This window comes from Carettochelys insculpta, chromosome 4 (genome assembly GCF_033958435.1).
Source record: "Carettochelys insculpta isolate YL-2023 chromosome 4, ASM3395843v1, whole genome shotgun sequence".
NCBI classification, from domain to species: Eukaryota; Metazoa; Chordata; order Testudines; family Carettochelyidae; genus Carettochelys; species Carettochelys insculpta.
The window spans coordinates 47130061-47143480 of NC_134140.1; the positions used below are offsets into that span (position 1 = coordinate 47130061).

The 13420-nt window shown below is 41.4% G+C and overlaps 1 protein-coding gene across 2 annotated transcripts in view; it reads right to left on the reverse strand.

The window, feature by feature from the left end:
• GABRG1 (gamma-aminobutyric acid type A receptor subunit gamma1) overlaps positions 1-13420 on the reverse strand; it is a 92868-nt gene that overhangs the window by 21227 nt on the left and 58221 nt on the right. For both annotated transcript variants that reach the window (XM_074991798.1, XM_074991799.1), the window contains 3 exons: positions 7354-7574; positions 5000-5082; positions 1387-1524 (listed from right to left, as the gene is read on the reverse strand). In XM_074991798.1, coding sequence (XP_074847899.1) covers positions 1387-1524; positions 5000-5082; positions 7354-7574 — 442 coding nt within the window. The remainder of the gene's footprint in view (positions 1-1386; positions 1525-4999; positions 5083-7353; positions 7575-13420) is intronic.

Here is a 13420-nt window from a genome sequence, read left to right on the forward strand (position 1 = left end):
ACTCTCCCTACCCCCTGCAGGGATGTAAGCTGGCACTGGTGCTCAAGCCACATGCATGGGGCACCATGGCTGTGTGGAAAAGGAGGAGACCTGAGATTTATGGGTCTGATCAGGGCAAGCCAGGGCCTGAATCAGCCCATGGGCCCAGCCTGGTGGGGGGCAGGGAGGGAAGAAAGAAAATGGCTGCTGCACATGGCTGGGAAGTGCTCCCCACCTGCACCACCTTCTGCTGCTCCCACTGGCATCTCACCAAGGCTCCTCCCCACCTCTTGCACACCCCCTCCCATCCCTCTCCGGCACCCTACCTCCTGCCCAGACCCCCTCATCCCCAGCCCATTCCTGTACCTTACCTTGCACCCCAGCTTCACACCCCAAGCTCACTCCTGCACCCCCACCCCAACCTGCTCCCCAGGAGCCCCACTTTAAAGCCTCTTTCACAGATTTTTCTGCTAATAGCTCTGGCCTTTACACTGTTAAGTTCTTAAGTTAGATCCTCCCTAGAGACAGCAGAGCCACAGAATAGGGATGGGAGGAGGCAGATGGGTGAATATCACAACCCAGTGGTGCCCCAAATCTTCAGCTGCATAGTCTACGTATGGGTAAGGACACCTCTGGTTTTACATCTGCTGCCTATTAATTTCATTTGGTGATGCCTAGTTCTTGTGTTATGGGAAGGAATAAATAACTTTTTCTTTTTACTTTCTCCACACTGGGCATGATTTTAATAGACCTCTAGCCTATCCCCTTGTTAGTTGTCTCTTTTCCAAGATGAAATGTCCCAGTTTAATTAATCTCTCCTCACACAGCAGCCTCTATATAGCCCACTAAATCATTATTGTTGCCCTTTTCTGAAGCTTTTCTAATTCCAATATATCTTTTTTTGAGACAAGGTGACCACATCCACACACAGTATTCAAGATGCAGAATTATCATGGGCTTATATAGCAACTATGTGATATCGTCTGTTTTATTATGTACCCCTTAAAAATTCCCAACATTCTATTTGCTTTTTTGACTGCTGCTACTCATTGAGTGGGTTTTTCAGAGAACTATCCACAAGGACTCCAGGATTTCCCTTTTGAGTGGTAACAGCTAATTTAGACACTATCATTTTATATGTATTGTTGGGATTATGTTACTTTGCATTTATCAACACTGAGTTTCTGACATTTTGTTTTCCAGTCATCCAGTTTTGGGAGCTCCTTTTGAAGCTCTTCAGTCTGTTGTGACTTTAACTATCTTGAGCAATTTTGTATCATCTGCAAATTTTGTGACTTCACTGATTACCCCTTTCTCCAAATTCTTGCACAATTTAGGCAGAGAATGAAAGTGCATAGGATGCTAAACCTTTAAATGCATTCAAGAACAGATCAGATTTTTCCTTACCAGACATAGTATGAGAAATTTCAGTTGTATTTCGTAACCCTACAAACGCAAATTGATACAATCTCCAGTATTTGGGATCTGCGACTTCAACAGAGGTTTTCTTCCATTTGTATTCAATTTCATTTCTGGGGTATCCATCTAGGACAAAATAGATAAAAAACAAATATTCAAAGTATACAACAAAGAATGCTTTCACTTGTGCTCTCTCAAAATTAGGCTCTATAAACATACCTGAGTTATTATTAAGCTGTGCCTTGCAAATGTCTTAGTTTTAAGGTTGGCTAAATGCACTATCAACCAAAATGACAGGCTGCACCTCCATGTGCCACTTCTTCTGGAAGCGGCACACTAATGAGCTAACCCAAAGATGCTAATGAGGCGCAGATGCATATTGCAGATGTGTCATTAGCATATTGGCATGTTGTTTGGAGTCCGGAAGAAGTTCTTCTGGACTCTGAAGTACACATGGAGACATGCAGCCTGCAGGGATCTTCTGGAAGGAAACCCTTTTTCTGGAAGCCCCGTCTTGCCCTTTTTCCGCGCGTCTTCATGTTTACTTCGGAGTCCGGAGGAGCGTCTTCTGGACTCCCAACCACATGCCAATATGCTAATGAGGTGTGGAAAATTTGTATCCACACCTCATTAGCATCATCCAGTTAGCTCATTAGCATGCGGCTTCTGGAAGAAGTGGCATGTGGAGATGCAGCCATACAGAATACAGACATAAGGGAAATGTAGGTCTCAAAATTAATAATGCAATATTTAAATATGAAAACATTTAACATGTAGTGATTCTGCTTCTTTTGAATGATAGTTTAATGTAATGAAATGGGACATAATTTAAGAATCATCTTTAAAGCTTAGATGTAGTAGATACTTTTCATTTATGTCATATTTAATTTGGTTTAAAAATATAAATACTTTGGAAACATATTTGCCTTTCCGTACTGAATATTTGAGGCCTGATTTAAAACTATGTTAATCCAGTTTTAATTGCATTAGAATAATAGTCTTTCAGACGACTAAGCTACAAATGCTCCAGTGACACAGCTGCAGTAGCATAGATATTTGCTACTCCAAGAGAAGTGGTTCCCCCCGAACCCACAGGTCTTGTAATAAATCTATTCTCATCAAGTGGCAGTAGCTGGATCCAAGGAAGTTTAGGTCACCTTAACTGTACCTTAACTATACTACGCGTAAGCAGTATATCTAGTTCAACCTAAATTTCAGATATACACCATGCCTGAGCTGTGAAAGCATGTTTAGTTGAAGCATTAAATAAGCACACATTAAACAATAGTCATCATTGTGGGTTATCTGGACAAAGCCAACAGGAATGCCCTGAGATAGAATATGGACTATGTGGGATCCTTCCCAGGCTAAGCAGTTGAGACCCCAAAGCAATCCTTAGGATTGCCCCTATAAAAAGAGGGGGACCTTTACTTACCCAGTGGCCTCAGTTGTTCTGCAATTAGCAGATCAGTTCAGGCATTTTCACATAGGGCACTATCAGGTACGAGTGGTGATCACCTACTCTAGGTAGTGATCCTGAGATGTGACTGGAAAGGTCTTCTGACTCTCCTGAAAGGGGAATTGGTTCCTTCCAACCCAGACTGCCTAGCAAATCAAGAAAGAACCCCTTCTGAGGCCACTGAGCCCTATCACGCAATCCAATCTTTTTGAAGGATGAAGTTCAATAAAGACAAATGCAAATTGCTCCACTTAGGAAGGAACAATCAGTTTCACATATATAGAATGGGAAGAGACTGTCTAGAAAGGAGTATGGCAGAAAGGGATCTCGGGGTTATAATGGACCGCAAGCTAAATATAAATCAACAGTGTAATGCTGTTGCAAAAAAAGCAAACGTGATTCTGGGATGCCTTAACTGGTGTGTTGTGAGCAAGACACAAGAACTCATTCTTCCGCTCTACTCTGTGCTGGTTAGGCCTCAGTTGGAGTATTGTGTCCAGTTCTGGGCACCACATTTCAAGAAAGATGTGGAGAAACTAGAGAGGGTCCAGAAAAGAGCAACAAGAATGATCAAGGGTCTAGAGAACATGACCTATGAAGAAAGGCTGACAGAACTGGGGCTTGTTTAGTTTGGAAAAAAGAAGATTGAGGGGGACATGATAGCGGTTTTCAGGTATCTAAAAGGGTGTCATAAGGAAGAGGGAGAAAACTTGTTCTTCTTGGCCTGTGAGGATAGAACAAGCAGCAATGGGCTTGAACTGCAGCAATGGAGGTTTAGGTTGGACATTAGGAAGAAGTTCTTAACTGTCAGGGAGGTCAAACACTGGAATAAATTGCCTAGGGAGGTTGTGAAATCTCCATCTCTGGGAGATATTTAAGAACAGGTTAGATAATGTCTATCAGGGACGGTCTAGACATTATTTGATTCTGCCATGAGGGTAGGGGGCTGGATCTGATGACCTCTCAAAGTCCCCTCCAGTCCTAGTATTCTATGATTCAATGAAGTGTCATGAAGGTCCCAGAGCTTTCAAAGATATCCAGAAAAAGTCTAAGGAGCAAGCAAAAACATAAGCCTGTCCTAGCATTGACTCCATGGAACCTGAAGGACCTTCCCAAAGGCTAGATTCTGTGAGGGGAACAACCCAGGAGTCCGTAAATTTTCACTCATCCACGAACACTGCAGATACACTTCCAATCTTAGACTGCAATGTGGCAGCTCAGCACGATGACCAAAGTAGCCAGGAAAGCTACAAAGTCATTGCTGCCAAAGGATGGTTCCTTTTAAAAAACAAATCTCACCAGTTTCCCTGCCTTGAATTATAGGGGAGATTCCGAATTGGAGTAGCTAGATACCCATAAACCGAAGAACTTACAGGTCAACTCCTAGTTTCTAGATTTGACCAGAAGGAATTCCTATGGCTATTTCATACTCTTCCCATGGCTGGACACCTATGAAAGGGGAAACCCAGTAAAGATTATTGGCCCAATTATTTTGATTGCAGAGCAGTAGGCAAAGAAGCCCAAAGGATAAGGGACAGGCCACTCCCATCCTCTCCCTCATCACAACTCACTGTGACCAGGTAGTGATTGATGTAATTGGCCCTCCATAAAACAGTGATGTCACAAGTTCACTTTGATATGTGTAGACTATAGTATCCAACATCAAAAGGCAAGTCCATTATGAAACACCTTTGCCTCCAACCTAGCATGAGAGCTATTTCAAATATTTCCCTAAGGTGGCCTTCCACTGGAAGTCCAGGCACTGTTGAAAGTGTGACTACTCCAGCAGTTTACCTCCAAAGCTTAGAACAACCAACCTTACTGGAAACTGCTTCCATGAATTCCTTGAGCGAGTTTAGATTACACAGTTTTCTTCCTCTCCTACAATCTGATCCTAAGTCCACTAAAGTAAAGGACATAGTGGCTGGTGACTCCTGTGGGCTTTGCATCAGGTTCCTAACTGGCAGGATTATTTTTAAAGTTGTAGCGAAATGAAGAGTAACATTGCTCATTAAATTCAAGAGAAGACTAAGCAAACTATAGGCAGCTAATTTGTCTCTGTTGTATAAGAATTTAATGTGCAATCACTGACCTGCTGTTTCTGAATTTAAATAAAAGAAAAAGTAGTATTTTACCACCTACAGCTTGAAAATTCCAGAGGACAGGAATGCTCATCCATAGGAAAGTTATGAAGCTGAAGATAGCATTCAGCATTAATTGTCAGCCTAATTAGAAAAAAAATATGAGCAAGGTTATGTTCAAGCACTTAGATTCTTTGGACTACATATTAGAATACCTACCAGTCATTTTGGCCATAGATTGTGCACTAAGGATAGATAGCATGTACAAAAAGTATTTTGTATCACTTCTAAAGAACCACCAAGTATTATTACTGAAGACCCATGTCTCTGGTCATGCTAGTTTGCATGACCAATTACACTACCCACAAAATATGTCAAACATGCCTTTCTATTTTTGTGCCCTTTCAGCTCTTCACTAGCGCAAGTGGATTAAAATAGGAGAAGCAGTTCTCTCCTCACTAACCAAACATTTGGGGGAGTTGTATAACAATGCCATTTACCCCATTTTGGAGGATTTGCTCTGTTTGTATAATTAACCAAATACAATCACCTTTTATTAAAGACAACCTATATCAGATTTGGGATGATAAATGGTTGCCTTACAGAGAGAGATTAGCTGACCAACCTCGGGAGGAGAAAAAAAGAAAAAAAAAAAATCAGTCTGTGTCAAGCTGAGTGTGAAGTGCCAACCCTGTGCCACCAAGTGGCAAAAGGAAGGTGGCAAAGGCTTTTATGGGGACTTAGACCCCAATGGCCTGATGTGTTGTCAGGTCTTGTTGCTCCTTCATTCACTATCATTGGAACCTGCTTTTCTCAGCTTGCTTCCACTTTTAGGCCACCTCTTTCACAGATACAAATTGGACAGTACTGGGTTTTGCTGAAGGTTGACTACACTTCCTGTCTCATACACTAGCTTGGTGACATCACCCTCGTCCATTGCTCTTGGAGATCTTACATGAATACTCTTCCTTAGACCTAAAAATGTTAACCAGAAACAGCAGCATAAAACCTGCAACATCCACTGGCAGCAAGGTGGCTGGCAGACATGGCTATGAGCAGGTTTGGGGTGGAACTCAAAAAACAAACATTTTGAGTATAAGCAGTGAGCATAAAATGATACAGAAAATTTTACAAAACACAGGATATACTCCTTAAAGAGGCCTCTGCCAGAAAGCTACACTCTTCAAAATAAGACAATTTTAAAAACAATCAACTTAAGGACTAAGTGTCCTTTTAAATCATTAGAGTAATTTTTTTTTTTTTAAAGATTGTTACAGGATACTTTCCTATACTGGCAAACAACTATTTTCCATAATGGGCACTTGCACCACACACCACGTGTAAGTATTGATGACATATTTTAACTTAGTGCTTTCTTTTACTGAAACATAATTTCAGTCTCTCTTGGATAGGGAGTTGGTGGGTGCAAAACAGACATAAAAACCACTTCTGAACCACAAACCAGTCAGCCAACATTTTAATGGATTGGGCCATTCTGTTAATGGTTTAAGAGTCTGTGCATTACTGAAGAGGAGTTTTCACACTACTTTGGAGGGAGAGGCTGCTGGGCTCTCTTTTATATTCAAATTAGGCGCATTGGCATGTGGTTTGAACCAGGATGTGAATTTTATGGGTCATTATAGGGGCTCTTTTGCAAACTTGGCTTAATCTGGTTCTTGACTCCCTCCCCAACCCTTCTACTCTCTGATTTGCTCACCTTGATATTTTTTTTCTGATTCGTCAACCTTGATTACTATTTTTGGTTCTCTATGCCTTGAGCATTGGGTCTGTTCCAGTATGGCTATCGTCTGAAGAAGTGGGTCTGTCCCACGAAAGCTCACCTAATAAATTGTTTTGTTAGTCTTTAAAGTGCTACTTTATTGCTTTTTTGTTTTGATAATTTTGTGCATAATAGCTATTGGGCACAATTAAGAGTTCAGTTCAGTCCAGTAAGCCTGCTGCCCAGCATACAGCTGAAGTGGTGATGTGTCAGCAGTTAAACACAAGTCATAATATTGGCTTGCCATGTCACATTAAATCTTATTTTATCTTTACTCTCTTCTTGTACTAAAAATAAATCTGCCCCCCCGTTCCCATTTAATTTCTTATAGAGCAGTACATTACAAGAGCATATATTTTATGTTTCACTTGACTAAGCCACAACTTATTCCTCTCCTCATTTTTTCTGGCCCTCTGAACTTTGGAAGCAAAGGAGACCTGTAAGTTACTATAATTCTTTCAAAGTCCTCATCAATGTTTTGTTTAGTTATTGTATTTCATTTATATCTGTCAGTTGCAATTGTTTTCAAAGTTGTAAAATTAACAGGCTTAATTCTAATAGATTGCAGAATATAGCAATGAGTGAAAATATTAATAAAGTACTCTATCTTTTATATACAGTTAATGAACTCTTACCTCAGAGTATATAATACTCGCCCATCACTCCAGATTCGAAGCAAACGATTTGGAGTTGTGATCCAATGAGCATCAGATTTTCTTGAATTGCGGAAGAAAGTGTCTGGAATCCAAATTTTTCCAACCATATTGCTATTAAGCATAAGTACTTTCATTGAGCTGTTAAATTTTAGGCGACTGTCATACCAAGTTTGAGCAAAAATTATATCTATGGTATATTCCTAGAAAAAAAATAGAAACAACCATTTATTTAATATTTCTAAAATCACAGAAAACCATAGGCTATAGGCTATATGCCACATATTTGTTTTAAAAAGTTAAATTTAAGATCAGCGCTTTCAATTGGCTATGGACTCCTTTCTACTGCTTGAGGAATGCACAGCATTTTAGCTTGTGATGGAAAAGGAATAATTGAGAAACAGGGGACATAAATATTAGAACATCCCTAAACCAGTTACCAGACTATTAACTTGGAATCATAGTTATCTAGATGTAAGATACAGGAGCCCCAACACTTCCATTGAAGACAAAACTTCTTGCACCAAGCATAACTTGGCTAGACCAAAGTAACTAGGCCTGGTTGAACACTGCTGTCTTTTTAAAATCATCTTGAAGATTTTCTGAAAAAGTATTTTCCATGGGTAAAATGTGATCATCAGAACAGCAATTATGGAATTTGTCTACACAAAACACATTTTAAAAAATTTATGAACCTGCAGCAAGAGAAACCTCACCATTTACTGTGTAAATTTTGATATTGATCACTCAGAGAACAACTCCACCAGTCCACAGAAGGAAGAAAACCTTATTTAAAGAAAACCATCCTTTTAAGACAGTAACATCTTGTCTGGATGAAAACCTAATTTCCTCAAATAATATCTTACACCCAGAATGGAAGAATGGTGATAAAAATAAAGAAACCAGGATTTTCATTAGACAGTTCAATTTGCACCTACACATGACAGCAACAACTGCATGCTGTGGTGGGGAGAAATGTTATGGCTGTGTTAGACTTGTTCCTCAGAAATCTTTCCAGTCTGCTCTTCACTTAAGACAAGGAACAATCTGACATCATCTTCTTTGAAAATGGTTTTGTTACAGCCATATTAGGTCCTTAAACCACAGCAGGAAGAATCTGCAAGAGTGTTTCTTTCCCCACAGAGACCTTGCGCAGGCTTTTGAGTGCATCAAGAGAAGGAGAGTGCGTCAACAAGGAGAAGACTTGGTGGGCCAGGGCGACAGGTACCTTTCCATCTAGTTCTCCATCCTAGTCCCTTTCACAGGGAGCATGGCCAGAGGGCCTGACCATATGTAGGGTGTTCATGCAGCTGGTTTTAGTCTCCTCTGAAGAGGTGCTAGTTTTGACAGGAGAAGAGACCACCAAATAATGTTTCTGGGAATGGGGAAATCTACAGAGCCTTAAATAGGAGGAGGCAGTGTGCCCTATTATATAGTATAAAATTGTCTTGCATAGTTTTAATAAAAAGGAAAACAATCATAGTGTACTCCACTTACATATAATTCTCAAGTATTTGACATAGGTGACTCAGATACAGCCTCTAAATAGTTTCAAAGAGGTAGCCATGTTAGTCTGTAGCTTCACAAAAAAAAAAAAAAACAAAAAAAAAAAACCACACACCAACAAGCAGTCCTATAGCACCTTAAAGGCAAGCAAATGTTGATATAACCAGGAAAAAGATGTAGTGTCTATCATATAAAAGTAAACTGACAGCAGTGGGGCTAATGTCTTTGTTTCCTAAGTAATGAATATATTCAGTTCAATGTATTTTCAGCATCATTTAAAAGACAGCCGGATTTTACAAAGAAACTATATTCGATAAATGAAAACCTTGGACCAGATCTTCAGGAGCTGTAAATTGGCTGTAGTTTCATAAGAGTCAACACAGACATTTCCAATTGACACAGCCAGATATCTGGCCCCTCATATCTAAATAAAAAAAAGGCACCAATTAGATCAATCAGATGCTGCTGATTCACAAGATGAAAATCTGTCTTAGCTTTTTCTCTCCCCTGTGCAAAATGCGGACGCTAACACTTTTCTCACTGAAGGCTGTTGAGATTAAATATAATGCTTGTGAGACACAGGCTGCATCTACATTAGCAAGTTCTTTCAAAAGATTTTTCAAAAGGAGGGGGCTCTTTCAAAAGATCCCACACAATGTCCACACAGAAAAAGCATTCTTTCTGAAGTAAACTGAAAGAATGTGGCGCTCCTTTTGAAATTGCTCTTCCTTCCCCATTTCAGGAAGAGTGCCCCCTTTCAAAAGCTTCTTTCAAAAGAAAACACGTGTAGATGCTCTGCAGGCCCCTTTCCCCCCCACCGCTGTCAAAACGCTCTTTTGAAAGAAAAAAAAAAAAATCGCTCTTTTGATCCACTTTTTTGTGTGGATGCACTCTTTCGAAAGAAGTCCTTTCAGAAGAGATCTTCAAAAAGAGCTTCTTTTGATAGATCTCTGTAATGTAGACGTACACTCAGGGACAAAAATGATGAGTGCTACAGAAGACACAATGAGGAAATGAGCAATTCAGTATTCAGTGAAGCTGTGTCTACACACCCCCTCCCTTTCAGAAGGGAAATGCAAATGCAGCCAATTGAAAATGAAAATGAGGCACAGGTTTAAATATCTTCACCTTATTTGCATATTGCTATGTGATTTGGCTTCCAGAAGAGCCATTTCCAGAAGCCAAAGCAGCTGTGTGTATAAGGTTCCTTTGGAAGGAAACCCCACTCTCAAAACCACCCTTCTTCCTAATTTTCTTTCAGGAAGAAGGGTGTTTTTGAAAGATGGTTTCCATTCAAAGAAACCCCACCCACTCGGATGCTTTGTCTTCCAGAAATGGTTCTTTGAGAAGTCAGATTATGCAGCAATATGCAAATAATGAGGGAAAACAAAACATCAGCAGAATAATTCTAACATAACATGCCTGGAATAAGAAGAATCTTTAAACTATTATGGACCAAAGTAACTAATTAAAAGCAAGATAGTGACTTGCCCTTTTAATGTGATGAAGAGGCAGAAGGGAGTGCAGTTTGAACCTCTCTAATCTGGCACACTCTCCTGGCAACATCTGTAATCCAGCATGATTTTAGTTAGCCAGATGACCACTTATCATGGGTGTGGCCCAATTTCCCATGATCCCATAAAGTTTGTTTACAGCCACCAGTCCTGGCTCTCAGTGCTGTTACTTAGCTGTAATTTAATCCCTAAATGTCTTCTAGGAGCCCAGGAAAGTGTTGGTAATGCGCTAGACAATATTGACCTCCTGTGGTGTGGCAAATTCTCATTCAGCATTGGTCAGGTCCTGAGAATGCCGAAATAGAGAGGTTCAACCTTTACAAGGACAGACCCACCCCTCCATGAAGGGTTACATGTGACCACATGTGTGGGGGATGCTCTCCCCACATATGCCAACCTGCACAACTGAGTTCACATAGGGGTGGCACAGTGGCGAAAGCTACAGACCCTCTGCATCAAGATGGATGGGACCAGGGAAGGAATCGCCACCCCCTGGGGCACTCACTGCTCACATCCTGAAATGCTCCTGGGATGGCTGGAGCGTGAAACTTGTCTCAGTCGTGCCCATTTTTTGTCAGAAATAGCAAAGACTTTAAACACAATTTCAATTTGAAGAGTCTCTGCTCTGCCAATAAGGCACCGTGGCATTTTATTTATTATCCATGAGTAATTTATGGTTCAAAAATGACCCATGCATAAGGAACAGCCCTGTGGACGGAGCAGGGGTTACAGTGGGAGGCAAAGGGAGCAACTGCCTAGGGGCCAGGGTAATTTAAAAAGGGCCCAGAGGCCTCAGCTGCTGCTGGCACCACAGCAGAGCTAGGGCAAGCTTACTGCCTGCCCTTGCTCTGAGGTGGCCAGCACATCCCTACAGCCCCTGCATGCTGGGAAGTGTTTCCATTCAGAGACCCTGCCAAGAGCATCATAATGCAGATCCCATTTGTTGGGATTTGTGACCAATGGGAAGTGCAGGGGGAGAGAGTGGGGGCCAAGGCTTCCTCGTGTAAGCACTGCCCCCGATCTCCTCCCACACCCAAACTCCTTCCTGCACCTCACCCCACTGCTCAGCCCAAAGCCCACACTCTGCAACCAAACTCTTCTCAGAGCTTAACAGCTCACCCTCTCCAGCACCCCACATCCTCTCCTGTACATCAGCCCCTGCCTCAGCCTGGAGAAAGTGAGTCAAAACGAGGGCCAGAAAGAAGAATGAAGGGAGGGTCTTTTGGTTTGCTTGGTCAGACAAATGGCAATTCTGCTGGGTGGATACGCAAACCCTGGCTGTGCTGAAAGTGTGCCCGACAGTGCAGTCAGTGCAGGTACGGCATGGCCGAAGTGTCAAGCAAACCACATCCGTGGCTTGTGCGTGCACTGGGGATCGCTGACTCTTCTGCCTTGAGACTGGTGCCATTGGTGGGCCTGATAAGGAAAAAAAACGCAGGAAGGGGACTAGGGAAAGCAAAGTAAATGCTACTCATGCAAACTGACCTGGGATCATCTGGATCTCACTGCTTGATTTATTTCCTGACAGTTATTATTCCCAGCAATTGCAGTTCCACAGATTAAATTAGGCCACTAGTTATATCTGTGTAACCCCTTTGACTTTAAATTCTGCCTTTGAGACAGAGCCTGACTCTCCATTTGCCTGTGCTTGGTGGAGTCAGTCACAGCAGTTCAAAGTGGATGCAAACGATTCTAGGTCAGAATAGTAGGCAGACTTTGGCGGTCACTCAGCACTGGCACAAATGACCACACAAAGCACAGTGCAGTGGAGAACTTCCCTACACCCTCCGCTGACTTCAGTGGGTTGCACAATTTTAATTGAAACCAAGTAAGTGATTCTGCTGAAGACTCAGAAGAAAAGAAAAAGAACAGACTCCAGGTCCCCCTTCTAGAGCTGCCTCTGCAACATTAACAGGAGTAAAGAGTGAGTGAAGTGAGCAGATGATGCATTCAATGTACAAAAGGAACAGATCAGGAGACTAAGGAAGTTCCATTTGAAATATTCACTTTTCATATTTGATCTGCAAAGAAGAAATATGTCAAAGTATCAAGTCAAACCCTCCAGAGCAGGAAATTTTCAAAGTCACAGAACACTCCCCACTCCAACAATTTAAGGTTAAAAAGGGAAGAAAAACTACTAGAAGATTTAGAAGGAAAAGAGTTTCCAAACCAAGCCAGCTCCTTATATTAGCTTACATTTTAGTTCTAAATATTCATTCTAGACATAGCCATATACTGCATACATTCTTAGCCATTACCTCTTCTTAAAAAAAATGTTGAAACTTTGCCAACATCTTGAAGGGAGTGTGTGTCACTGTTCAAAATGCCACCAGATACACAACATATAACATTTGTCATCTATTACTAAGGAGCTCACTACTGTGCAACTCAGAACCAAAGCACATGGATCTGTGAGAGAGTGACAGTCACTTCCAAAGCATTCTCATCGTCCTCATCTGCAGAGAGTCCTCTATTGTTGAGGGCCCATAATACATTCTCTGGCTGCATGACTTTTCCATGGAGCCCCTCTACACAGATGACTGACACTTTCAAGTGCTTTTTGGGGTGCACCAGGCAGCTCTAGAGGCTGTGGTAAGGAAGGGCGTGACAAGCAGTGAAACTTACTGCCTCTGGTGTCGGCCTGAAATCTTAAATGATCTTTATGGATTCATGAATTCTGGAAGAAGAAACTGCTACTTATTTCATTCTCCATTTTCTAAATGATTTATTATTTCTCTAGAAAAAGGTAACATGTGGCTCCTATAATTTGCTGAACAGCAGCAGCAAGTCCTATGTCCTCAGACTCAATATCCATCTGATCCAGTATCCTGTCTCCAATGCTCACCAGAGCCAGATGACTGAAGAGCATAATGTGTGTGGAAACTAACAGTTCACTTCTATACTAGTCAGCATAACCGTATTTTATATCTATAACAGACTCCTTTATTGCAGCACTCTTCTCCAGATGATTATTTCATCTCCCTTATTTTGGTACAGTAAGCTACATTTAACACTTCTATCACTTCTTC